General features: G+C 52.9%; 1 protein-coding gene across 8 annotated transcripts in view; it reads left to right on the top strand.

The window, feature by feature from the left end:
* Positions 1-27,976, top strand: part of MSI2 (musashi RNA binding protein 2) — a 388,953-nt gene that overhangs the window by 344,186 nt on the left and 16,791 nt on the right. For 4 of the 8 annotated variants that reach the window (XM_058560594.1, XM_058560599.1, XM_058560598.1 and 1 more), the window contains one exon: positions 13,566-13,665. In XM_058560594.1, coding sequence (XP_058416577.1) covers positions 13,566-13,665 — 100 coding nt within the window. Of the gene's footprint in view, positions 1-12; positions 1,373-13,565; positions 13,666-27,976 lie in introns of those variants that run through there. The other 4 variants (XM_058560596.1, XM_058560597.1, XM_058560595.1 and 1 more) reach the window with 2 other exon arrangements.

The raw sequence follows: 27,976 nt of genomic DNA, 5'->3' as shown, positions 1-27,976 counted from the left end.
TTCCCTCTGCAGGAGGAGCTGCTGAGGCCCATTGTCAATGGGGGCTGCTGCAGGGTAAGCTTCAGTCAGGTCTCTCTGGTCTTTGAGCAAAGACAAAGGCTTGCTGATCTGTCTGTCCTGGGATGTGGCTTGAATGTGGAAAGCAGAGTGAAGAGAGCCTGAGTTCTCTGGAGCGGAAGGAGTTCGCCTTATAGGATGACTGGGGAAGGGGCTGCTTCCTGAACCAGCTCACACCCAACCCATCAGCTCTGCTCAGTTTACGACATTCTGTAAAGTGTTCAGAAATGCCGATAGCTGCTACACCAAAGACCTAGGATCTTGCCTGGATTGGTAACCTGGGCCACTGTGGGGAACGACTCCAGGGCTCTGCATCCACCTGCTTCTCCAGCCCACCCGAGTGGCAGAGATCCTGGTGGTCGGCCTCCACTGAGGAGGGGCGAAACCCGGCTTGCACCCCCACCTTGGCCTAGTTCTCCAAGGAAGAGGAGCCTCCCTCCCCAGCCTCTGCGACCTGGTCAGGGGCGGTGATTCCAGGGCCACGGCAGTAGAGTCATAGAGCCAGTGGCTTAGAGTGACCCCTCACTTGGATGTAAATTTAAATGCCAGAACTCTTTCTTCCTGCTGAAGTTTGTGAGGGTCTCTTTCCTCCTCCCTCTTCCCTAGAAATGCCCTCACAGGGAACTCTGGTGGACCCCCAACATGGTAAACCCTCAGGGTCTGCCATTGCTGCGTGACTCTTTGCTTCTGGTTGCGTTCCAGAATGGAGCCCACCCAGTGAGCGATGGCTGGTTCATCACTAGTAGGGAAGCCAATCTTGAAATGCCACGATGGGGTGGTTGGCTTCCCAGGTAAGGTGACATAACCATGGGCCCACACACCCGGGCGCCCACAGCTGGGTGTTTTAGCACTTTAAACAGAAATGCCCCCTTGTAAAGGGAAGCCACTCCTGACACAGCAGCCCCCGCACATCAGTTTCATCCCCAGCCCTCTAATCTTCACATCCCTTCGGCCCTGAGCTTCTCTCTAGGGATTGCCCCTTCACAGGTTGGATCCACAGCCAGACTTCAGATCACAAGCCAGCTCCTCCTGCGGCCAGCCCACTCCTGTGCCTCCTGGCCCTGTGTGTGCTGGGGGCTTGTCCTCTCACTTAAATATTAAAGGCAAGCTAGTCAGGAAAGTGTATCTGCTGCTTTAAAAGATGGAAAAGTACAATTCAGCAGCACAGCCCATATCCTGGGTGAGGATTGTCAGGGCTGTGGATGGGCCGTGCTGCCACGCGCCTCCCTCTGCGTGGAAAATCAGGAGCTGACGCTATTCCCAGATGAAAGCAGCACACGGCGCCTAATAGGCACTTAATAAATGTTTGTGGAAATGAATTGGAGCAATCTGAATTGACAGGAATTGCGGGTTTCACTTTCGATCAGGTTTCGGTGCCTCCTGACTCTCCCCTGCATAAATAGGGGAATGTGAATGGAGTGCTCAGCTCCACCCCCTCCCCTGTGCTAAAGCACGTGTTGTCAGGCAGGAAGTCAGGAGATGGAGTTCCTGACTCTATGCTGGGAGAGTAAGGCCACTCCTGGGCCTCAGTTTCCCCATCTGTCAAATGGGGCTATTGATGTTTGTCCTGTCCCCCTTCCTCACAGGTTGTTGAGAGGGTCACTGGGACCAGGCATGATCCGGTCTTTGGAAAAGGAGGAGACCCCTTAGGGAGCAGAGGGCCCAGTCAGCTCTGTCAGGCACTTACTGAGGGAGGCTGTGGGCGTGTCTTCAAACCTTATTCTCCGTGGGCTGAGGACAGTTCCCTCCGACTCTGCCAGCAGCCCCGTCCTCGCTCTCCTCTCACACTTTCTAGGCACCTGTGCCACCAGGCTCACCAAGTCCCCAGTAAGCCTGCCAGGAGGAACATAATCACCTTTCTTCAAGCTCTTCAGTTTTAATTTCCATCAGCAAAAGCAAGTAAAAGGCCACAGCTTGAAAAACAGAACAACAAAAACATAAATCACTCACAGAGTGTGAAATTATAGGCAGACAGCAGTGCCAGGCCTGAGGAATGGGCCACTCGTGCCCTCCAGGACAGCCAAAGATAAACCAGAAGACAAAGGTGTGGCCCCCACTCCCTCCTCCCCAGGCTGAAAAGATGGAGCGGAGTCCTCCCCAAAGACATTTTCCCTGAGTCCAGGTGAGCTTGGATCCCCTGCCCCTGAGAGACCCCAACCAGTGGGGTTACCACCTCTGTTCCCTGTCCCTCAGTCAGGGCGGCAAGAGTGCATTCTCTGCAGAGTGCTGGAAAGGGTTGTCAGGACCTGTGCTAGGCTGGGTCCTCCCAGGGCACAGGATGCAGAGCAAGTGAGCAAAGAGGTCAGAGCCTGCAGGGGCATCCTACATGTGGCCAGATGTGTTCTTAGAAGATCTGACTGGTGTGCAGAGTGAGTACAAGGGAGGGAGTCACTGACTCTGCCTGGAAAGCTTTCAGGAAGGGGTGACATCTGAGTTGGGTTTTGAAGCACAAATAGAAGTTTGCCGGGCAGCTGATAAGGAAAGGGTATTTCACATCAAGGGACCATCTGGTGTACAAGACACATCTTCTGTCCATTGCATTCCTGCCTCCGTTGATTCTGTGGCCGTCATCTGGGGAGATGCTGTCCCATTACCTGGGCCCGGTCAGCTGGACAATGGAATTTGGCATTGGGAAGCTGATGCCACTTTTTCTCACACCGGGCAGACACTTTGTGGACCAGAGATGCCGACCTCACCCTTGCCATAGGAGGCTGTTCCCCATCAGGGCCTTTCTGGATTCCGCTGAGCCGGCCCAGTGGGCTCTGCTCCTTCAAGGTGGAGAGCCTGGCACAGACATACTCATAGAGGGAGAAGCGCACAGCCTGCTTTTCCCCTGGTGTAGGCCCTGCTGCTCTGCTCTGAGGCTGAGCGGGTATTTGGCTGGCCCCAGGGCACCCCTGGTTTGCAGGGGAGGGTCTGGGGCCAGCCCTGCAGCTCTCTTAGTGGTACCTGCCTAGAGCCTCTCCAGGCTTTCTTTGTCTGACCTCTGGTACCGGTCTTGAACATGCTAAGATTCAGGTAAGGCTAGGAGCAGGAAGAGGCACCGTCTCCCCACCCCCTTGCATCTGTCTGTCTCTCTTCCACCCGTCTGTTCTTTACACATTGAACATGTAGTTATGAAGCACCTGCTGTGTCACAGGCCCTGCCCTAGATCCTGGGAACACAGTGGTGAGCCAGAGAGGTGTGCCCCTGCCTTCACAGGGCACTTGTTGGAGGCAGAGGAACAGACAGGATTCCACTTGGATGGAGGGACCCACAGAGGCTCCTCTAGCTGGGCCCTTCCTGGAGGAGCTGGGAGGAGCTGGACGAGCCCGAGGGCAAGAGGCAGCAGAAATGGCCGGTCCAGCTGACCAGCACAAGCACCAGGGCTCGGGCTCCACATCTGCACCTGTGGTCACCACGTCACAGGGCCGTGGCCTCCCCAGCCAGGCCCTCCCTGCGAGCCCCTTGCCTCCTGCCATCACGTTACCCACAAAAGTTAGAGCTTGCACTTTAGATAAAACGTACCCTTATCACTCACAAGCAAATTATAAATGTTATCTGTTAAAGCCCTTTGGATGTGAAGTGTCATGTAAATTAATAGGATTTTAGAATAGGAAGGCACCAAAGGGAGTTCGCAGCTCCGCTACTGTTATTACCTTGGGCAATAATAATAAAAATAGAAATAAAAGTTATTATTCCACTTACTGAGCGCTTACCGAGTGCCAGATACCTGTGCAGAGCGCCCGGTGCTGTCATCTCATTGAATTTCACAGCGGTCCTACAAGGAGGCACGTTTGCAGAGGAGCAGAGTGAGGCCGAGGGGGAACTTACGTGACTTGTCTTGGGTCGCACAACTAGTAAGTGTGGGAGGTGGGATTTTTGCCACCTTGCTTTTAACCACGGCGTGTACTGTTTCCTTTAGCCTCTCTGCAGCCAGAGCCCTTCATCTCTTAAATGAGACTGCTAATGTCTACTGTATGGAGTGGAGGTGAGGGCTCATGGAGATGGTGCGGGGAAGCTTCTTGGTCGTGGAAAGTGCTCCAGTGCTAGCTACTGTTATCATCATCAGTGTGATGATTACTTCCTCCTCATCCAGGCCAAGCTCTTGTATTTATAGGCACAGAGAAGGTTCTACCACTCACCCGTCAACTAGGGCTGGTATGCAGTGGTATGGCCCACTGGCTGTTAAGTTTTAAATATTTCTCTACTCGTTGGTAAATAGTGACTGTCCTGAGCCCTCAGATGCCTCCCCAACCACCCTGGGCTCTTTTTTGAGACTCTCTGACCATCGCATGGTCCACCAGTTGGTGATGCCCAGTACAGCAGTGGTCCATCATTCAGCATCTGAAACATCCCATCTCAGGAGACAAAAAGTGGTGGTGTCTACATTTTACATATAGGGGAGGGAACTTGAGATCACAGATGTTAGTTTACTCACTGAGCTAGTGATAAGGCCAAGATGGGAACCTGGGGTCTTGCAGCAAAAAGTCTTGGAGTGCTCAAGACTTGGGCATTTCCTGTCCTGGTCCCCAGAGGTGGATGCCTTAGGGCTGGTGTTTGGCATCACGCTGGGCAGAGCCAGCAAAGGCCCATCTAGAATGAAGCTGGGAGGAAAGTGGGCATAGTGAGGAGGCCCAAGGAGAGTTTAGGCCATTTAGATTTAAATGGCTCAGCAAGAGACCCTGTGGGTTGGAAGCAAAATGTTGACTCTTTCTCTGGTAATTCAGCGTCTGAAACTTTGGGAACAGGAAGAAGTGTAAAAAGCCACCTGAACAGTGAGCTCTAGAAGGGCCGATGGTCAGACCAGTGGTTTGTCCTGACGCTCAGGGTGGTAGGTGTGACAGTGTCTCAGAAGCAGAAATGGCAATTTTGGGGGGATGAGAGAGTGGACGGTACAGAGGGAGAAACTCTCCAAGTAGTTTGCTGATGTCTCCTTAGAAACTGCGGTCTGAAATCCCTTCACTTTGAAGATCTTGGTCTTGGTCTCAGAGAGACAGGCAGATATTCGTTCTGTGGGCAGGCCGGTGTCCCTGAGCTATCCAGGGTGGGGCTGGTTTTGGAATGCACTCCTCGCGGCCATTCTCACCCTGGAGGTCTCGCTGAGAGAGAGTGATACCGTACAGAGTGTCCTCATAGGGCCAGGAGCCAGTGCTGGGGCACTGGAATGTGTCAGCCAGGCCTGATGCTGGCCCTCTGGCCAGCACTGCAGAGAAACCTTGCCTCGTCCCCAAGTTCCTGGATGGTCCTGCCAAGGGTGAAAGAAGCTGGAACTCTCTAGGGTCCCTGCCCTCATCTCAGTGGGTAGTGACTGAAAAGAATGTTGAGGGACCTGTGTCTTGGTTGTGTGTCCTGGGGCCCAGTTGGGTAATTTTTTTTAACTGAATTGAATTGTAGTGGTGAGACTTTTGGGGGCTAGGTCAAGATCATAGCCATGGGAACACCTCTGTTCCCTTTCCTTTTGCTTCCTCGATCTTAAAGAGAAGAATTAGTTGGAGCACCACCCCCTCTGTTCCTCTGTCCCTGTGGACTGAATCTTCTGATTGCTGTCTCCATCTTCAAGCAGGATTTGAAGTACCCACACCCAGGCCTTGAGCTCAGCTATGAGAAGACTCTAAAACAGACACGAGCAGGGGCCTGGCTCTAAGCTAGGTGGGTCCAAGGCAGATCCCCCTTCTCCCTGGCAGGGTAAATCGTAGCTCCCTTTTAGCCCAAGGCCCAGCGTATCACTAGCCAGTTTTCTCTCCTCCCAGGGAGTTGGTTTGTGTGCAGCCTGGTCCTGGGACTCCGTTCCACAGATGGAGGCCCCGTTCCCTTCAGGGGCTAGTGACTGTACGCTCCATGAGGACAGACACTGTGTGTTTAGTTCATGGCTATGATCCCAGTGCCAGGCATATGGTAGGAGCTCAGCAAATATTTATTGAGCGGGCGGGGCTGAGAAGGGGTCTGGAGTTAGGGAGCTCCCTGCAGGAGTCCTAGGTGATTGAGGGTGCAGTGGGCTCCAGCTCTCTGTCGGGAGGGATTGAGTGATTCAGAGGTAGAAGAGCCCAGGGAGAGGGATCCTGGGCCAGAGTCCCAGATAGAGTGTTCTGCTTCCTGCCTCCTGGAAGAGCCCCAGGACCTGAGCAAGCAGAGCCTAAAGCAGTGTTCTCAGCTCCAGCTGCGCTTTGGCATCCCCTGGGGAGCTTTGAAAGTTTCCATTGTCCAGGCTGCATTCCAGACAGGGGACAGTCACCTGTCGCTTAACATCAGGGATACGTTCTGAGAAATGCGTTGTTAGGTGATTTTGTGTCGCTGTGCGAACTTCATAGAGTGTACTTACATGCTGGATGGTATAGCCTACTACACACCTAGGCTGTATGATACTAGTCTTATGGGACCAGCGTCCGTCATTGACAGAAACATCGTTACTCAGCACATGACTGTGTTTCAGAATCACTGGGGGTAGGGCCCAGGCATCAGTATTTTTCTAAGCTCCCCAGGGGACTCCAGTGTGCTGCCCGCATTGAGAACGATGCCTCCGGATGAGGGAGGCCGGAGGAATTGCCGTGGAATGTCGGCTGTGGGCCTGGAGCGGCCTGGAGGTGAGTGCAAGTGCCCGCTCCAGGGGGGCTCTGGGCACCTCCCGCTCGGCTGCAAAGTGCCGGAGTGGGGGAGGGGGCACACCTCCTCCCTCTGATCCTCGGGGCATCGTGGCGGGGGGCACTCTGTTTTGCTCCCTGAGCACCTCCAAGTCAGAAGGAATTTGCAGGCAAATGCACATCCATCCACTTGCCCCGGGCACCCTAAGTCTGCGCTTGATCTCCTGGGAATTTTCTTCTTTCCAGAGGATGCTCTCTGACTTCCTACTTTATGCTTCCACCATCCTTTCACCTGAGTAGAGGCTCCCTGACAACAGAGCTTTATAAAAACTCACAGAGGTTCCACATTGCAGCGCACCTTCCCTTGTCTCCATTGAAACATCTAACGAGTTACATATATTTTAAAAATTAAGCTAAACAGCAATTGCATTCAGAATTATTTGGGGCAGTTTTTGTGCCATCCTTCTGCTGTGAGTACTAACACCCTTGGGGCTCATGACCCCAGAGCCTCTCACCTCCCTTAGGCAACTGGGAGGAAGAAGGACCAGACCCAAGCTGTGGATCCCTTACCCAGGCAAGCAGGCCTGGCCTTCTCATTTGGCCCCTTTGCCTTCCTCTCCAGAAGGATGTTACCCAGGTTCCAAAAGACTGTCATTTTCCTGGCAGAGGGTAAGGCATTTCCAGCCCACACTCTCTCCAGCACCCCTGCCCCAGCAGCAGCTACCAGCCCTCCTCTCTGTCCAGGGCTCTCCGTGGGAATGATGCTGTTGGTATCCTTGGGGAATGGCAGCCTTGCTCCTAAAAAGGTTTGTGTAAATCAGATTCCTATTTTGAATGCCAGAAACTTGGGGTTTTTCAAAGGGACATACATTAGCTTCCTTCAAAGCAAAATTTTACAGTTTGATCATGTAAATGTGTCCCTTTGGTTATCAGTTGTCCCTCCTCTTTGGGCCCTCTGTTCTGAACCCCTGGCCCCTCCCATTCCAGAAATGCATCAGCCAACTTTTTTTCGCCCTCACCCCCTTGTAGCTGCCACTCTCTTTCTCTGCCCAGAAGACAAAGCTATGGATTTCCTGTAAGAGAACTATCCCTGTCACACCAGGCAGGCCTGCCAGGAGGTGGGGAGGGTCCTGGGCCAGCCAGATGACAGATGGTGGCATTTCTAAACTCTTTTAGGACATGTTTCCTACATTCTCGGTGACAGTTTATCCTTTTGGATGCTTATTTTTTAGTGTTTGATTCAGTAAAGCAACATTGGGTTTAGCCAAGAATGTCTGAACCATCCATAAAAATTGCAGTGGGAGTGATGCAGGCCTGCTGGGGAAGGAGTGGAGAGTGCTTTACACAGCACAACAGAGGAAAAATGGTCTTTCCTAATGGACCATTCGGGATGGTGATGCACATTACAAAAGAGTGTTTTATGAAGATTCCCCTCAAAATCACAGCCTGTTGGAGCCATAAAGAACCTCAGAATTCTCTCATCTCCTCTTTTTTTGAGAGGCACAGAGGGGCCCACTGACTCGTCCAAGGTCACAGAAAGAAGTGGTGACCAAGCCAGAACCGTGTCCTGGGCAGTGCACTCCCAGGCCAGCCTCTGCTCACACCAGGAAGGAGAGAGGATGCACAGAAGGAGGTGCCTGACCTGACACCCTGCAGCAGACAGGACAGCGGTGCCCTTCAGTGTTTGCTAAAAACTAAGGAGGCCCCAAGGCTTCCTCTAAATCACGGATTCTCTGTCTCCACGGTGCATCAGAATCATCTGGAAGGCCTTTCAGAGATAGAGACGCGGGCCCCACCTGATTCTTTTGCTAAAGCCCCCGAGCCAGGATTGAGACCCACTGATGTGGATGGAGACCCTGCAGTGGACCTCACAGGAGATGGTCACAAGAATGAGATGCACCACCGTATTCTCAGGAGAGCCTTTCCTTCCACAAGGCAGCAGGTGACAGGCTGTACAGATGTGTGCTGCGATTTAACCTTTTAAAAATTCTGAAACCCTTTAAACCAAAGGTTCGCACCCTGGGCTGCACGCTGGGATCACCTGGGAAGCGTTTGAGGGTCCCATTGTCCAGGATGCACCCCAGACCAGATAAATCAATCTCCAGGGTGGGACGCAGGCCTCAGCATTTGGTTAAAGCTCCCCACGTGGTTCCAGTGGGTGACCAGGGGTGAGGGTCAGTGCATTAGAGCAGGGCGCTCCCTTTGGCCATAGCCCAGCACTCTCCGCTGGGCTAATTATGCCCCTGGCGCTCCTGTGGGATCTGAGTGGGCTGCCCCGGGGGTGGAGGATCGTGGGAGTGGAGAGGCAGCGAAACGAGCAGGGGCCACTGCCTCTCAGCTGCAGTTCATCAGAGCAGTGGCTCCCAGCGCTGGCTCCCATGCCACCACAGGGCATCCCAAGCATTGCCAGCTGATGCTCTGTGAGAATCTTCTGTGGGGCAGACTCTGGGCTGGGTCCTGAGTGGGACATGTGACTCAGTCCCTGCCCTAGAAAAATTTGTCACTCCACAAGAGAAGTAAGATGTGCGCGTAAAAATAATTGCTTAGATAAGCTAGAAACCGGTGAGTGCCACAGAAGCAGTAAAAAGTAGGCATGGTGTCATATAATTCTCAAAAAAACAGAAATGCCATTGACTTCTAATTTGCCACAGAGTCTCACAGCCCCGAAAAGTCCAGAAAAGCATCTCATTCGCTGTCTGTGGGACGGCAACAGCTTTCACTCAGAAGAGTTACTAACCCCAGAGGGGTGTTAGTGCCAACCCCAGTGGCCCTACTCTCCAGTGATCGGGGGACGTAGGTTTGTCATCCTCTTACACAGGAAGACAGGCTTATGTAGGGTCAGAGGCGAAGAGACTTTAGAGATCATGTGGTCTAACATGGAGAGTTGTTGTTTACTGAGGGCCCAGAGAAGTGAAGCACTGTCCCCAAGTTACACAGCAAAGCAAGGGCAGCCGGGGCTAGAGGCCGGGCTTTGAGGCCAAGCCCAGTGGGCAGAGGAGCTCCAGAGGAGCGAGGTTGTGTCGGGTCCAATGGCCATTAAACAGTGACAACTCCTACCACGCGTGACACCTGCCTGTGCCTGGAATTCCACCATTAGTGCTTCATTCTTTTGTGCCCAGGCGTCCTCTTTTTGAATGCAAGAGTCTCTGACAGGAGGAACACACCACATCCCTAATACCTAAGTTCCCAGGTAGACCACCTGTAGCTCTCAGGCCCGGAGATTTTATCAGCAAAATGGTTTTCTCCTTCCTGCCTGATTTACTACTACGAAATGGGAAGTATTAGACACTGGGGTCATGCCAGCCCGCATGGCCCAGTCGTCGTTAAAGTGGAACAGAATGCTTGTTCTGATTTGAGCTATGGAAATTTAGCTCACTAAAATGACATCGTGAAGTGAGGACATTAGGAAAGATTACAGACCACTGTTATCAGTAAGGAATTCAGATCCCCTGTGTGCTTTTGGCCATCTGACCATGTGGCCCGCCTTCGAAAAAGTGGAACAGCCCTGCATGGGGGAGAGTTGTGTCTTCAAGGCAGGGCTGGTGGCGGGACAGAGACCTGATAGGCCTCATCAGCATGACAGCTAACACTCATTTAAGCTTACTCCCTGGTAGGCATTCGTCTAAGCACTTTGCATATATTAATCCACACTAAGATCATCATCTTTACAGGTGGGGATATCAAGGCATGGAAAGATTAAGTAACTTGCCCAAAGTCACACAGCTAGTAAATGGTTGAGCTAGGACTTGAACCCTGACAGATTCCAAGTCTGTGTGCTTAGCTGTTCTGCTAACCTTCTTACAAGGAGAAGCCTGGTTGCCCTCTTTGTGCGTTGGCCAGGCACGCTGTGTGGAGGATTGACCCCCTCTCCACATTCCCAGCAGCAGAGGGGGCTGGTCATCTCCCACTCTGGGCAGTGGGTACTAGGGCGGCCATGGGCACTCTTGAACCAGGGGGCTTTGCCACAGCTTTGTTTGACCTCAGCCCCAGCTAGAAGCTCTGAGCCCCACCAGAGCTTCTGCCTCATTCCGCCTGGTCTCCCCCTGAAGACCCCCTGCCAGGGAAGTTGTCTCCTTGGCAGCCCAGACCTCCTGTCCCTTCAAAAATGAGAAGTTTCCCAAGGAGGTAACCTGCCACAGGTGACCCCTGGCTCCTCAGGGCCTGGAGAGAAATGCTGAAAATAGGACCACGAGTCTGCAAGCCCTCTCCTCCTTGCACTACCAGCTCTTCTAGGTCCAGCCCCAAGAAGGCTCGTTGTCACCAGGGTCCACATGCTGGAGCCTCTTGGTCCTCAGGTCCCTCCTGGTGTCCTGGAGACAGGCTCTCCCCTTCAGGGCAGTTTTAGGCCAGGGTCATGATGCTTCTCCAGCCACTGACAGCCCCTGCTGAGGCAGCCCCACCTAGCCCACCCCCAACACACACACTCACTCACACTCACATACTTTTCCTGGGTCTGTGCTTGCCCATCCCCCACAAGCCCAGCTACCAAGGAGAGCCCGTTGGCCCTGAAAATAGCACCTGGGGCTAATCCACCAGGTCATCTGGAGAACGTATTTGGGGTGACCAGTGAGGCTGGACAGCCTAACAGGACAGGAGAGGGTGGCAGGGAACTGGGGAAGTAGGCCAGGAGGACAGGCCCGTGCAGGACGCTGGTGCAGCACTGTCTCCTCCCCTCCAGGAGATTCCCAAGAGGCTAGGCTGGGTCGAGGGTGCTGTGGCCCTGGTGTGTGGGATGCAGTGTGGGGGTGGCGACCATGGAGCTGTGCTATGAGGGCTGTCAGCTGGCCTGTGCCGTTGTAAGGGGCAGACTGGGTGGCTCCCCTCTCCCGGCCCTTCTCCCACCTGTCACTCTGCTTAGCCCCATTTTGATGGTTGAGATTCAATTCCAGCCCTTAGCAATGTCTGATGCTCCTCTCCAGCAGGAGCCTTTATCTGAGATTAAGGATAATGGATTTCCTTTCTTGGATGAGTCTTTTTTTCTTTCTCTTTCTCTTGGACTTTTTGTCCAAAATGCGCCCAATTCCAGAAAATAGATATTTTGTTAAAAGTCTTTTTATTGACTAAACTCCCCTCCCCCAGTTCTATGTCCCTACCTTCCCCCGCCACCACCTTTTCATGCTTCCAAGGAAACCTTCTGTTTCAAGTACAGGTGAGAGAGTGCAAAAGAATCACTTGACCTTCCTTGTCTCCACGGCCACTTCTGCTCCTTCCGGGTCCCCTGAGCCCTGCTCCACGCCTGCAGCGGGAGCCTGGTGTACTGAGCGTTGGGACAGGGAGAAATAACTTGACTTCTTCCTTATTTTCCTTCAGCACTTTCCGCCAGCACCCACATCTTCAGAAATCTAGATCCTGCCTGGAAGAAATGGGGAAAGGACTTGGTGGGGAAGTCCCTTCCTTGGTCCCCGGCAGGGTCCATTGCCACCCTCCGGGGGGAGGGAACGGCCTCCAGGCGTGCGCTGGGAGACCCATTCCAGCAGCCAGGGAAGACCGTGTACATTTATTTCACCTGGATCTTTCTTTTTCCCCTTCAACAGCCCTATTACCATATTTAAATGCAAGTATGTCTCTTTTCATTGGCATTTTAAGTAGCTTAGCCTGACCTTTTTAGAATAGCTTGTTGCCTTTTGAACTTCTCCCTGCCACCTCCCCCCAGTAGTTCCGTGTAGCTAGGACAGTAGTCTTAGAGTTTAGTGGGCTTCTAGTTTGCTGTGTTTGGGGGTGGCTCTCTTTCTCTCCTTTCTTTCCTCCTCTGCTCCCTGCCCTCCATGGTGCATGAGTTCCCCCCTCCGTCCTGTAGCAGTTCCTTATTTGGAAGGCTCAATGGCTAAAGCTGAGCAGCTCTGTTGGGGCTGTTGTTTGCTGCTGACTTCTGGCACATCATTTGAAACCACAGTCATTGGAAATGGGTCTTGGGATCACGTCTCCAAGTGTGTGGCTGGATGGCAGAGGGTGTTTCGTGTGTGTGGGAGTGTATGTGTGTGTGTCCCAGTGTGTGGCTGTGTGTGCACATGCTGGTGGCCGAGAGAAGCCCAGGGGAGGGGACTTGCCCACCTCTTCCTTCACCTGGACATTCTGCAGCCACACTGGGTCACCTTGTCCTTCTGACTTTTAGTCCCATTGCTGGGATAGCCTTGCTGCCTGGTATGTTATTAGGTGGCACAAGCCTTGATCAGGAAGTTTTTAGATAGCACAAGGACTTGATCAAGACCCCTAGGAGACCTTCAATGCTGGCTTGATCAGGACAGTGGAGCTCAGACAGAAGACCTGAATCTGAATCCCCATAATTGTGCCTCAGGAGGTTGAAACACTGAGAGAGATCAAAGCTAGCCACAGGGCTCACCCCACATAGGTCCCCACAGTGCCATCCTCCCTCCCATAGCTGGCTTCATGTGTATGCAGTCAGCCGGCCCTGCAGAATGCTTCGCCCTTAGGCCTGGAGCTGTCATGCTGCTGACATGAAGTTTTGACAAAGTCTGGAGTTAAGATGGCCAAGCAAACCTGCAGAGCCTCTGGAGAATGGCAGGAGTTAAGCCGTCGCCTGGCCAAGGTGCCTGTTGTGTCAAGAGGCCATCCCAAAGGCCTCCTGCCTGTGGCTCAGGGCTGACCACTCGCCGGGATCTCTGCAGGCGACCCTGCTCCGGACAAGCCCTGGGGAGTCACGGGGTGTCAGTGCAGGGGCAGCAGGGAGCTCGCCCTGGCTCTCAAGGGAAGTTCCTCCTAGTTCTCTGGAATTATCTCGGTATGCCTTCTAGAACCAGTTTCTGGGGTGACAAATGTGTGAGAATCAGACACACCTAAAGATGCTGTGCCTTCCAGAAGCCTGAGAGCCACTGATCTATGTGCCTCCCAAAAGCTGCCCCGTGGAGCTCCCTTTCCACTCCTGTCTTTCGGGTGGAGGGGTGGGGGGAGTGTGGCCTGGGAGACGAGCCTGTCTCTGGCCTTTTCCAGGACCCCACCTTGATTCCAGCTGCCCTCTCTCCACCAGGCTTCCCGGCAGCGGCTTACGGACCAGTGGCGGCGGCGGCGGTGGCGGCGGCGAGAGGATCAGGTAGGAAGGTGTATGGGACAGGCGGCTCCCAGGCATGCCCCAGTGTGCAGGGGAAGGTAAAGGCCCTGTTGGATCTGTGTGGCTGCGTCTGTCCACTCCTCTCACCACAGCCTGGAGGGGGGACAGGGAGGCGCGGGCGAGGCCCTGCCACCCAGGGCAGCTCCCAGCGGGGCTCAGTCACGGGACTGCAAACCAAACGTAGATGATGATTCTCTCATTGAGAAAAGGAAAATGAATTTCTTTTTGACTTTGGATGGCCCTTCACCTGACAGCTGGCTTCAGGGCACCTGTGGTCATTTCCCTCCTTGGCTTTTGCTGGTTCACGAGGCTCTCTTCCTCCCTCGGGTCTCTGACCCAGCCAGAGAAGCTCTAGGTTGTGAGAGGGAAGCTCAGAGCCCATCCACGTGCGCCTGCCCTTGGAGCAGCCAGCCCTCTCGGCTCCTGCTGCACCTGGCAGGTGGGCTTGCCAATCCAGCTAAACCCTCAGAGCCCCCGAAGGCCAAAAGTGGGCCAACCCTGACCTCAATGAATGAAGCTGCTCTCTCCTGAAGCCCCTGTAGCCTCCCAGACACTCTCTTCCTAGCAGAGACCAGAGTGCTCCTGGATTCCAGCCACCAAGGGAATGGGGTTTTTCTGTCCCATGAGGTTGCCCCTGTCATTTGGTCTCTGAATCCCACCTTTTAGGAGGTCTGGAACCCCTCCAGTGAGGTGGGAACACCTTCCCAGCAGCACTGTGGGGTCAGGCTGGAGCTGGAGCCTGTCCAGGGTGCAGGCCCACAGGGGGCCTTCTGTCCCACTCCCACAGATGCTCACAGCCTTCCTAAGCAAGCAGGGCTTCTGCTGTGTGCTGGGCTCCCTGCTGCACCGCCCAGCCGCCGAGAGGCCCCTGCTCCTCCTAAACTGAGTAGCCATGGTTTGCAGCTCTCCTACCACACCCCGTGGACAGGGCACTGGCGCACCCAGGGAAGCGATTAGTTTAATGTACCGGGGCTCTGAGGAGGGGAGGGGAGGGAGGTGCTGGTAAGGCACCAAGAAATGGGGCATTAAAAGCTCAGGGGGCAATTGCCAAAAACCCAAACCCTCGGTGATAAGAAACTGGCACAGTGAGGCCCATTAGAAACATCAGTAAGAATCCGTTCCATGCAAACTGGCACTGCCTCGAGCTACAAAGGATCCTCTCCCCAGAATCACCCCTGGGAATTTGTTTGGAGGGGCCAGGGAATTCTCGAGGGGCTGCTGAGGGGCAGTTCGCCAGAGAGCTGGGCGGACTGGCAGGGAGGTCCGGAGAGCTGGGCACCCGTCCTCAGTTTCCGCCTGCCCTGGCCGGCCTCCAAGGCCTCCCCTGCCCTCTGGCCAGTGTCCCTTGGTCCCCCTGCCCAGGGCGGGGTGCACAGCTGCCTCCTGTCTCCCTGTTCATTTGGTTTTTTAACCTGAGCGCTGTTTGGTATCGTTATAAATGAGCCTCTGCCCTACCTGTGCCTAGTTGGGAGACGACAGAAAGAAAACTCTTGAGATTTTTGAGTGTTGTTGGTTGTTGTTTTCTCCGTTCAGTTTTTTTCTTATGATAACTTGGATTATGAAACTAAACTTTAACCCGAAATTAACCCTGCCTCTCTCCCCACCCCATTCTCCTTGACTCCATGGCAAGTTTAAAGGGCAGCATGGGGTTCGTTGCGAGTCTGAGAGCGGTCTCCCCAAGGTCTGTGCCCCCTTCTGCCACCCCCACCCTCTCACAGATACCCAGAGCCAGGCGGGAGCCCCACCCATCCCCTCTAACTCCTAACCCCAAAGGTCAGAGCCATCTCCAACCACACTTTTGTTTTCAGGCTCAGTGGTGTTTTATTTGTAGCCATTTCCATCGGGAGTGAAGGCTCCCACAGGCCGTTCTAGGTCAGCCATGCTCATCGCTGCACTGTTAGTGAATTCTATTCAGGAGTGTGCTCCCTGACCACCTGCCCCACACCAGCCTGGGTTAGTGCAAGGAGTAAATCCTCACCTCTGAGGTGCCCACCCCCCGGGGTGCAGGCTCTGTCAGGAAGCTAGCGGGTAACCCACAGTGCTACCTGGGAGTCAGAGGCTGGGGTGTGCCCAAGGGCGATGACTAGTCTGGACTGCCAAAGTCAGAACACCACTGGGGCTGGCCGACACCTGCCTGATAGTGGACAGGGTAGCCCAGCCCCCTCCCCCACTTTGGACCTGCAGCAGGGTTACAAGGTTGGGGAAGGAAGATCTCTGCCTGTCTTTCTTATAGTGCATTTTGGACTGTGAGGACCATCCCCTCCTTCCCTCTAGGAAATGACCTGGACTCCGAGCATGGCAGGATGGCCAATAATTTACTTGTTGCAGTGGCCCCTCGGTGGCATTTGGCATGTATGTGAGAGGGGCCGCACAGACATGTTTGGGTTTGTGCATCAGCCCAGGCCAGCCGGGCCTCACTGAGGGCTCATTGCCCTGTTCTACCTTCACCTCCTCCTGCAACCCTGCCCCCGCCCCCATCCCAGCTCCTCCTGGGGGTAGGAATGCTCCATCAGCCTCCTGAGCAAGAGCAAGCAGCCTCAGCTATTGGAGGGCGTCACAAGTTCAATTGCATTCCCTTCTAGGGAGAAGCTGGTTCAGGGAGATTCTGTGGAGTACCGACCTTGAGCTTGGTACCGTGCTGAACCTGGCAGGGGACTCAAAACGGTGGGAGGAGTGGCCTCTGCTCCCCAGGGGCTCTCAGGCTGGGTTTAGGGATTAGGCCTCCGATGGAAGGCATTCTTTTGTCTTTCATTTTTGTCTAGCTCCACAGTTTTGTTTGATTTTTTTTCCTTCCATTGTGACGTACCGGGGGAGCTTCCGGAGGCGGAAGCACCTGCTGAGGGCCGTGGGGTGGGAAGCAGCTTCCACTGCTCAGGTTGGCAACTTGTATCGTCAGGGCTACGGTGTCAGGGTAGGAGGTCCAGGGGGGCCTTGAGCTCTGCACCCACCTCAGCCGACTCCTCTGGGCCAGCCTGCCCACCTTTTCCTAATTTGCCCAGGACCTGAGGTGAGCAGGGCTCAGGTGACCCACCAGGGGAGGTCCCTGCCGACTCCTAGATAACTTCACTATCAGTGGTCACTTTTCTTTCACGTTCACCCGGTGGTTTGAAATGTCATCTTTTCTTGTGCTCAGTCGAGAATTTGTTTGTTTATTTTGATCGTATTCATTCAGTTCCAGTGGTCCCATCATGTCCCACCCAAACCTAAATCCAGTTTGGCAAACGATGCCCCCCCCGCCAGGTGAGGGGAATGGATCAGATTTTCAGGCTACTTTATTTCTGGGTGACATCATGGGTGGGTCCGTGTATCAATCTTAGAGCTTCTGAGCCCCCTGCCCCTTGCCCAGCCCATCTCCGGCCCCAGCCAGGACCCCTTACTGAACTTTATACTTGCCAGCTTTATTTCAATCTAGTAACATGAGCTCCTGACGGTGGTGGTGAGTGTGAGAGTCATGTTTCTGTTGTCTTTTCTCTTGCTTGGTTGGGGCTGCGGTGAGAGAGTGTCTCTGAGGCATACTTTCCCGCCTCTCTTACACTAGGATCTGCACACCTCCTCTCAAACACTCTTCTGAGCACGCTCAGCGGGAAGGTTTGTCCACACCTATTAATCCTCTCTCAGTGTCCAGCTTCCTGTTAGTACCAGCTGGTTTGCATGTTTTTGCTTGTTCAGATGAAACAGTTCAAGAAACAAACTCATATCCAACTCTCAAGAAATGTCTTTTTTTTGTACACTTTCGTTTTCGATTTTTTTTTTTTTATTAGTTACGACTCCAAAACACTTGTTGTCCAGTAAAACATTTCACACCTCCCCTGCCTGTTCTTAGATTGTATGTATCTGTGGGACTGAACTAAGTGCATGCACTGTAGTAGATGTCCTGGTAGCTGTAGCCGTAGTTGTAGAACATGCATTGTTGAGTTGATATTACAGGGCCTCCGACAGCTCAGCACAGCACGGCTGTCTGAAGGATAGCGTGGGGGACCAGGAAGAGAAGGGGCTCCATATTTTCAATGTTGCCAGGGGCCTTGGATCCATGTTCTCGCCATCAGCCACCACCACCTCCCCTCACACTCCCTGCTCCCCCAGTCCAGAACTGGGTCACCACCCTCAGCTCTAGCCTTCCCAACTGAGATCTCTGTCGATAGTACCCAACGATAGTGAAACAATGGAACCAGGGTTGGAAGGAGTGTTCAAGTTCTTCCTTGCTCTTGTCTTCCTCATGTGGTTCTTGAAGACAGCAGATCTTTTCTTATTTCTTAAAGCCTGTCAGCAAGGCTCCTCCAAGCCCTCTACTCTTTGAGTCCTTTGCCAGCTCACATCCAGCCCTTTAAGGATACAGGTCCATGTGGCAGCCCTATCTGTGTGGTCTCCTTCGTGAGGTAGAGGGAAATGAGATATGGTAGGGAAAGGGATTAAGATCTTAAGATCCTCAGTCTGCAGACTGGGAATGCAGTTGGTCCTAGTGAAAGTCAGCATTTGTTCTTACAGGTGTGGAGGTAAAGGAGAAGCCTTTAGATGAGCTCTCCAAGGAGTGGGGGACAGTGGGGTAAGAATGGTGATAGTGCCAGTGTGGAGATTATTGGCACAGCTTCATGGGGAGGGGCAAAGCGGGGATTGTAACATTCAAAGAGGAGGCCATAGCTTTCCTCCGTCTCCCCGGGAAGTCTTCCCAGTCGTGCAGCCTTTGCCCTCAGCTCAGGGGCATGTGCACTCAGTTGTCTCTGGACATACTGTCTCCCCTGCATTTATGGTGACAAGCCATACGGGAGTGCCAGAGGTCTCTTAGAGCTTCTGTAGAGGACCCTCATCTTTACAAGTTGATGGCAAGTGAAGTAGTGCCTGGCCCTGGGACCTGCTCCTTAAGTCAGGCTGGTTGGTGTCTCTGGCCCAGTGCTGCAGGAGGACACGAGCAGGATCTGAATCTTCAGGGTGCAAGTTATCTATTATAGGAGACAGAAGCCCAGGAAGTCACAGAGTCCATGAAGTCCCCAAAAGAGTGTGAAGTGACGGAGCAAAATGGTAACTCCATGGAGAGAAGTGGTGCTGTGGAAGTCACTGACACAACTGGGGGAACAAGGATTGAATGTGAACAGACCACTCAGCCACCAGACAGAATGAGGGCCCTGAGGCCCAGGAAGGGAAATCTGGGAGGAGCCATCATTCTGGCTTGGCCCTTGTGGGGGGCCACGGGGAGGAGTGGCAGAGGGAAGCAGCTGGAACTGTCAGACTTCCGGGCTGCAGATTGACCCAGGCCGGGGAGCAGGAGAGGAGGGCAGGGACAGAAGGCAGAGAGAGCAGAAAATCCTAAATCCTAAGTCTGGCTCTGCTAGGAAAATGGCTTTGCTGCCCTGTGGCTGGACATCCTAAGAGTTTCGGTTCCAGTAGGTAAAATGAGCAAAAGTGAAATTCAAGTTGGAGGACAGAATAAATAGTTTAACTTGAATCATAAAAGAAAATGCTTTGGGGAGGAGAGTAGATCTCAGGAAGCAGGCACGCCCATCCCACCCGGGATATCGGCCTATTTTCCAAGGCCCCAGTGACATCCTTTGCCTTACATGTGTCAGGGGCTGAGGGACGGTAATGATAGTGTCCCACACACACTCCTCCAGCTGCTGGAGGGATTGGGAAATTGTTTGCTGCTATTGTGGCTCAAGCTTTAGGGTTCCTGGGTGTTGCTTTAAACAAGCACGTACTGCAGGTTTGCTCTGTGCCAGGCACCAAGGAATGGAAAGGCAGTAACACTTCTTGCCTTCAGTGGTCTGAGAATCTAGATTCCTCCCCCCTGTTTCCCACGATGCATTGTTTCTGGCACTGTCAGCTTCATCAAAAAAGGAAAATGGATCAGTGTGGTGCCTTCATTTCTGAAGATGGTTCTCCTGCACCTCCATCAGCAGGATCTGATGTCCAGGAAGGGCGGGCTGCAGTGCAGTTGTCTCTTCTCCCCCTACCCCCATCCTCCCTGTGCTAGCAGCAAGCATCCTCTGGGGGCTGTGACCCCAAGATGGCCCATCTGTGGGTAGGGTCATGGGGACACCCTCTTGCTGGGATAGAGCCACATCTGTGGCTAAGGAATAGAGCCAGCACAGTAGCCCAGAGGGAGAGCAAATCTGTGACCCATTAGGACCCAGCCAGAGTTACCTGAAAGACCTTCCCTGAACACATATGTCCCAGTCCACTGCCCTGTGTTCTGGGGATGGGTACCTTTTTTCTCGGTTTGTCATTAAAATCTTCATTTCTGGAAGAGCCCGGACTTTCACCATTGAGTCCAGCATTGGATTTCAGTAACCCCAGTGAATTTATAATAATGTGCAGAGCCGCCTGCTGCTGACCTCAGCTTCATTCATTTTCCAAGGGCTTTCGGACCAACCCTGTTGAGGATAAAATACATCAGCTCTGATCAATAATTTTGTAATAGAAACACCATGCACTTGATAAATCAACTCGAGTGCAATTAGTGACTAGCCTTGAAGCCCAGACCTAAGTATAAGTTAATCCTAAAGTGAATGGAGTGGGCGAATGTTAATGGTCTTGTAAATCAGTGGAATTCTTTTCAATGGGTGACACCTCTGTGCCTGCCCCCTGAGCTGGTTGGTCCTTGCTCTATGCTGGCTCAGGAGCCCAGGCCCTGCTGTCTGGAGGAGGGTTGGAAAGTGTGGTGGTGCCCTTGGAAGCTCCGTAAGAGCGTGTAGGGCACAACAGAGAGGGGCAGAGGGACTCCCTCCTTGCACCCTGGGCTGGGGAGGTGCACTGCAGGGTCTGGGGGCACCCCGAAAGCTGGTGAACCCACATGTCGGTGACACTGATCAAAGGAACACATGTCTGGGTACGTTGTGGTTCCTTGTGTTTCTGCAGAGTCTAGACTGGTATGTCTACCCCCATGAGACAGGCAGGAAGGCAGATGTTTTTGGCCTAGTTTTACATGTTTGTTTTTGCGGGAAAGCTGGGCTGTAGAATGGTTGTGTGACTTATCCAAAATCACAGCGCTGGTTATCTGGGGAGCAAGGCTTTGGTCAAGGATGAAGAACCTTGGACTTGAAGCTCAGTCTTTGGCCACCTTTAAATAGCCCTGTAGAGGAACCATGTTTGTTCAGAAAGGACTCCTCTGATGCCCTGACCCCCTGCACATGCAGGAGGTGCTGGGAGGGCCCAGCAGCCTCAGTCACCACAGCCCTGGACGTTCATAGTGAAAACGGAGCACAGTCCTGCCCTCGAGGACCTCCCAGCCTAGCGTGGAGGCTCACAGGTACTTACAGCATGATGCCGTAAGCGCAGTACCAGAAGGAGCACAGGAGGACGTGGTTAGCTTTGTCTGGGAAGTCAGGGGAGGTTTCCACTTTTAAAGGACAAAAAGGGGCTCCCCGGGAAGCCAGAGGGAACAACACGTGCAAAGCCACCAGAGCCCAGTTCAGTAAACTGAATTTGAAACCCTGCAGATGGTTCACTCTGGCTGTAGAATAAAATGCAGTGGCAGGACAGTATCAGATAAAGCTAGAAAGCAGGGCAGAGCCAGATCTCTTGGTGCCGTGCTAAAGAGCCTGGATCCACACAAGCAACTGGGAGCTTCGGAGAGTCCTGAAACCAGGAAGTGACATCAGAGTTGTATGTTAGACAAGACGGGACTGAAGGCAGGGGGAGAAGTGACAGCTCGTGTACATTGTAGACACTCCATAGCCCAGTAAGAGATGCTGTGGCCTTGTTGCTCTTACCCGTTAGCTGATTAACTCTGGGCTCAAGGTCATGCTGGGGGCTGGGGTGGGACCCGGAATTTCAGGGCGTGGTCTTTGCCTTCAGTGAGCTCTCAGTCTTTGCAGGAGGATGCAGCACACAGACTAGATTCCTGCAGGTCAGAGAGCACTCAGCAGGCAGGAAGCTCTGATAGGAGGCAAGACTTCAAGTGGGCCTTGAAGGATTTGGATTGGGAGGTGAGAGGACATTTCAGGTGAGAGAACTTGGATAAAAGGTTGGCAGTGGGCCGAGCAGGCCAGTGGCTGGGGGACAGTGGGAGGCTGTCTAATGGGCAGTGGGGGTATAGGCTTGAAGAGGTGGAGGCAGGCTGGATTCTGGGAGACCGCTGGAAGAGAGAGAGTCATATTCGTGGGAGAGAGAGGTTCATATTCTTTTTGGCAGTGGAGCTCGATAAGGACGGAACCAGCTAAGGAAGATCAACCTGGCAACCCTACAGAGCACAGCCCTGATCCCTAATCCCCAGGGCTGGGGCTGGGTTTGTGATGGGGAGCAAGGCAGCCAAAAGGCAGATACCAGAGGGCAGGGCACTCCATCACAGCGACTCCACCCTAGTTCCCTGTGACTCTCCTTTGCTTCTGCCAACAAATTGTTATTCATTCCTTGCTTGGGGCTATTGGTTCCCACTCCTGTGCCCTCATGGCAGCAACTACCTCCGTCCTTTCTACCAGTCCATTTCCCTCCGTCATTGTCTTTGCTCTCTCCGTTAAAATCTAGTTCAGACTACCAGAAAGCCACACCTGATTAACCCGACCTGGGCTGCCCCCTCCTTTGCTCTAGCTCCTCAACAAGATCTTGTGTTCTCAGTCTTCTTCCTCATTGGTGACTTCTCCCAAATGAGAAAGGCGGGCTTTTGAGTCCTTGGAAGATGTTTTGCATGTATCTCTGAGTGGTGCCTGCCTTCTCCAACAATATAAACCATCAATCCTCCAGGAGGCAAAGTCAGCCTCATTTTTAGTATAGTTGAGTAATTACTGTGCAATTAAAGAAAGCAGAAAATAAAGGGGCCCTTTGTTCCTAGATGCTTATTAATATTAATAAAAAGGTCTCCCCTTTCCAGCTTGGAATCCTGCAGAACAGGAGGTGAGCAAATAATGCTTTTGAACAGCTGTGATTGGCTGTTGGAATTAGATCTGTCAGGATGAGAGCCACGATGAAATCCACTCTCTGGCATGGATAGGAGGGTTCCAGCCAGCATCTCAAAATTCACACCCACCTGGGAGGTCCCTGAAGGGAAGGATATCTTGCAAGTGGTGGATAGAATGCTAGAGACACTTCCCACCCCAATTTTAATAAAATAATGATAATAGTAATATGTTAATAATAATGAATCACATGTATTATGAGTGAGCCAACTACTGTGCTAATAAGCCCACCTGCCTTATTCCATTTAATTCTCATAACCCTATGAAGTGAACACTATCATTTCCATTTTAAAGATTTAAAAACTGTGGCTTAGATGGCTTATCTCAGGTGACCGAGACAGGATTTGAGCCCAGGTCTGTCTCATCAGATCTCTGCTCTCAACCACTGCCAGTGGATGCTCCATCATACCAGCCCTGTAATGCCCGAGCAAAGCTCTGCATCTTTAAAACATACAGAAAACAAAGAAAACCACCAGTGCCATCAACTCAATTCTCCATGTCCTTGGGAGAGGAGAGAACCCAAAATCATTTACAAGAGGCCTCAGGAGGCCTTATATGTATTTTTTGCACCTGCTTCTGCTGTTGCAGACTTAACGTCATGGTTCTGTCTGGCTTTGGCTGACATTTCTGATCTGGCTTCTGGTCCCTGAATCCTTTCAGACCAAAGGCAGACAAAGGAGGCCCAGACGAGGTGGGGTGGGGTAAGAGGGAGCCAGCCTGAAGGTAATTATTTGAAAGGAGCCTTTAGCTAAAGCAAGACTGAAGGAAGTTAGCCACTGCCCTAAAGAAACTAGGCCTTGGCGCAGGGGAGGGCCTCTTTGGGCAAGACAGACGTTCTCCATAGGGATGAGTCAACATCCCTTCCTGGGAGCTGTGAGGACTGAATCTGGAAGGTCACAGGGAAGCCCAGCCCAGCCCTAGGGCTGGGAGGGGATTGGCTGCCCAGTTGCTGGGGCTTTGCTTTAGACCAATGGCTGTGCATGGGCAGGGCCGGAGGCGGGAACAGCGGCCTGTCGGCCAATCGTCCTGCAAGGAGGCTGGGCTCCCGGTACCATGGCAACCGCGAGCAGGGGCTCATTTGTTTTGTAGATAAGTAATTACTACGCAATTAGAGAAAGCTAAAAATAAAGGGGCCCTTTGTGCCTAGTTACTTATTAATATTAATAAAATGGTCTGTCCAGGTCTGTGGTAAACAATTAACGCAAACTTGTGTGCCTGTGGTCTAGCCCACTGTGGGAGGCAAATGCTGCCCGATCCCGCCTTCTCCTCTTTCTGAAAATTATTTCTGCCTGTAACCTGCAGAGGGTTGGCTTTCCCGGTCCTGGAGGGTAGAGGAGAGGCTCAGCCTCAGACACACAGGACCCAGGATGCCCTGGAGTCAGGGGGTCAGTTAGGCAATGCCCCAGGAGGAAGAGTCTGGCAGTGTCAACCCAGCCTCCAGAGAAAAGACCAGAAACACAGCAGCAAAAGCCGGAAAACATGGACCGATGTTGGAGGAAAACCCTCATCCAGTTTTGCTGTGTGTCCTTGGCCACGGTTGACTTTTCTGGGTCTAGATTGTCTGGCTCCAGGTGCATAAGTCTTTAAATCTTCCACTGAGGCAGCCCCCAAGAATTCAGTGTCTCCCCTCCCACCTGGCTTGAAGAGAAACAAATCAGGCTTGGAAATGACTTGCTGGAAGGTTACACGGTGTTTAGGGATTGGCCCCACAGCTTCCAGTGCCCTGGCCTTGGGCACAGAAACAGCTCAGAAGCTTCCCTTAAATCCCTTGCCCTTCCTAAGGGGAGGGGTTATCTTGTGGATTAATCAGATAAGGATGATAAGCAGCTTTTTTAAAAAAAAAAAGGAATCAGAGCACAGAAGGAAGAGTAGGGGATTGGAAGACCTGGGTCCAGTCTGGCTTCTGCCACCGCCAGGCTGCTGAGTGATGTGGGGCAAAGGATTTCAGGCTGGAGGGTTCTTGGGGGCCTCCCAGCGCTATAGCTCTGTATTGCTGCTGTTTCCCAAGCTCTCGATCCTTTGTCATTGGGGGTGAAAGAGGTGACAGTGACAGTGCCTTAAGATCTGAGAGGAGTGACTGGAGAGAAAGCCAGGGGCTTCCGAGGCACCTTGGTGGGGATGCATTTGAGAACAGTCATGCATTTTTTTAATGTGTGAAGGCAGTGAGAGGGACAGAAATATTTCCAGAATTGTGTATCATTAAAGAAACCTGTAATCAGATTTCCGTCCTAAACTAAGGTTTGGCTCTCTGGATGGTGTTCATGAGTAAAGGTAGACCTGTCAGTAGCTGCTGTCCATGAGCAAATCAACTCTGAGACTGGAGCCAGCACAGTGGTTCAGGAACTTTGCTGTGTTAGAATCACCTCAAGAGTTTTTAAAATTCCTAGTATCCAGGCCACACTGCAGGCCCATCAAATCAGAATATACGAGGGTGGGCCCCTGGCCTCAATAGTAGTTAAGTTCCCAGGCAAGTCCAATGTGTAACTGTTGACAGATATAAGGCCTCACACCAGTCTCTGTGACTTTATCACCAGCACCCCTACTTCAGAAACAGATAAATAGAGCCAAGCCAGGCAGCTCGCCTCAGCCTCGCCTAAGGAGCAGGAGAGCTAGTCTGGGATCCTTCGTCTGCAGCCTTGGAGCCCAGGGCTCTTCTGCCTACTGTTGGTCCTCCTAGCAGGGCAGGGAAGTCCACCCTTCCAGGGCAGCTGAAGGGATCTTTGTCCTCGAGGACAGGCCTGTCCTGGCTGAGATTAAGAGCATGTACACATAGAACCAGCAGCCCAGAGCAACCATAAACAGGGAAGCAGCCGCCCTCCTGACTGTCTGACGAATGGGGCCCCTTGGTAAGGTGGGAGTTTGTTATTAAAGACCTAATTAGAAACATGAGAGGGAGCTGAATGGCTCCGTGCTTGACTAATTAGCGACATGTATGCGCCTGCTTTGAACTTCAAGGACACAGAGCTATTAGCACTTACATCAAAAATGGATTAAACTCCTGTGCCTTTATAATCATTAAAGACGGGCTGTGCAAGTGGAAAGCCTTTTGTACAGGTCCTCAAGGGGCTGCCCCTTGGGCATCCTTCCCATCCCACCTCACCCCCTGGCTGGTGGAGCCCCAGGCAGTGAGTTTCCATTAAATGTGATTGGGCAGTAAATACTGATGGTCCTAGGGCATTCCAGCTCCCCCCCCCCCCCCCCCCCGCCCCGGACTGCCCTCAGCAGAGTGGAGTGATCTTTCAGGACTGAGCCTACCCCTCTGGTTGCATTTTCTGGAGGGGATCCCTGTGAGGGCCCAGGCGTGGGAGGGCTTCCTTTCTCTCTGGCAATGTCCTCTCCACCTCACCCTGACCCCAGCAGTACTGCATGCCTGCTTTGTGCCCAGCCTTGTTCTGGGGTGTGGAAGGGACCAGAGGAGAGTGGTCCAGTCCTCAGGAGAGAGGCAGACCCCCATCTCGTGTGGCAGACATGGCCCAACCTTAGGGAGCTCCCGGTCTGATGGGGGAGACACCTCCACCACCAGGGAGCTCCCAATGTGAGAGGGCAACAGGGCCCACGTCCTCGGGAACTGGCACTCCACGCTAGAAGTTTGATTCCTCATCCTTGAATTTGGAACCTCTCTGAGGCAAAGATAGATCCACATAAACAGAAGAAACCTTGTCGAACTAGGACAACTGAGCAGCATGACTCCGTTTAAAAGCAGCCAGAGTTGCCATGATGTCTCAGAGCGGGATTCAGTGCTGTCTGAGACGCTCCTGAGATATATGATGGTGCACACGTCCCCTCACTGCTCCAGCCCTCAGTCTTCTCATCTGTAACCCAGGGGTAATAAGGCCCATCTGACAGGTTGTTAGGAGCATGAAAAAAGATGATGTGAAACGCCTACCAATGCGCCCGGCACATAATCGGTGCTCAGTAAATATTAGTTCCTCTTCTGGCCGGGCACCTCAAAAGCCACAGCTTCTAGAACTTTGTGCCTCTTGTCTCCAGACCCTGCTGTGCCCCCACTAGAATGAGACTTTCTCCTGCCCCCTTTCCCAACCAGGACAGTTGGAGGTTTATCCAGTTCTTACGAAAGCTTTCATCCCGACCGAGATTCTACAAGTGTGTAGTTCTGGCCTTTGATTTCAGAGTGTTTCTTTAACAGCAGTGCTCAGTGCAGAGAATGGCCCTGGGCCTGCAGTGAGTGGAGTCGCTTACAAGACACAAGCAAGGACCTGAGCCCTCTGGCCTGGGGCAGGCAGGTGGGCATCCGTGAGTGAGCACACACAGCGCAGCAGCACAGAGGGTGGCAGGGGACACGTGGGAAAAAGCCACACTGGTTTCTTTTTTTGAGAAGATAGATGGATGTACCTCAGGGACACAGGACCTCACTGGATCAGAACAAAGCAAGGGATATTCTCAGGGTTAAACTGGGAGACACTTGGAGCGACCACACTGTTCGAGAGAGAGAGGGAGTCATTCCGGGTACCACACTCCCTGTCTTGATTTCCTTTTAATTCTCAGGTTAGGGAGAGCTGGAATTAGAAGCAAAGCCTCTGGCATCGCCCCGTGGCGGCCACCTCCCCGCGTTTGCCTAGGCGAGTGGTGATGGAGGCGGCAGCCTGCCTCCCCGGGGCTGTGTGCGCAGCTGCTGGTGGTTCAAATGCAGCATTTCGTGCGTGCTGCTGGTTTCTGCAAGGTCTCCTGTCTGCGGCTCCTTGCAAGTTCTAACCTGTGTAGGCCTAGAGTCTGAAACCAGTTAATTTAGGGAAGAGGCAGCAGGATGGGAGACTTAAAACACCGCCTGCTTCAGCCAAACCATAAACATTTGTCTCCTGGGTTGATTTCCCCTCCTGTGTTGATTTCCCCTGGTCTTCCGAAACGCTTTAGAGGCTCAGGGCGGAGACACTATTGAAACGCCCATTCACATCTGAGAGGGATCAGGAACACCGTGGCCTGAGCTGGGGCAACCTGCTGAGGTCCCTTCATTGGTGAAGCTGTGGCAGCCTGGCAGACAGTTCACACTGGCGGAGCGAGCAGCAGTGCCGCACGTCATGGCCTTGCCTTTCCTGGGGCCCCTCTCCACTTCCTTCCTTAGACACATGCTAACAAGGTCTGTCCCTCAGGACCCTGGGGTCTGGGAGAAATGGGAACCTGACCATAGCTCCAGAAAGTTCTTTCTTCACCCTCATGATAAAAGACTAGTTTCTTTGGCCAGCAGGCTCAGGCCCACTCAAGGCTACTCCATGCCCAGAATTTACACCATAAACGATGGCAGTCAACCACTAACCTCCCTCCTCCCTTTGCCCACCTTCTCAACCAACCTGAGTTGGTCCTTTGTGAGGAGGAGACACGCACACACCCAAATCAGGGCTCCATAATAAAAGAACATCAAGATAGAAAGAGAATGAGCAGTGTTCTGTTGA

The sequence above is a fragment of the Diceros bicornis genome, chromosome 18 (genome assembly GCF_020826845.1).
Source record: "Diceros bicornis minor isolate mBicDic1 chromosome 18, mDicBic1.mat.cur, whole genome shotgun sequence".
NCBI classification, from domain to species: domain Eukaryota; kingdom Metazoa; phylum Chordata; class Mammalia; order Perissodactyla; family Rhinocerotidae; genus Diceros; species Diceros bicornis.
Note: the sequence above shows the minus strand (reverse complement) of the source record. Positions and strands in the feature narration are given on the sequence as shown.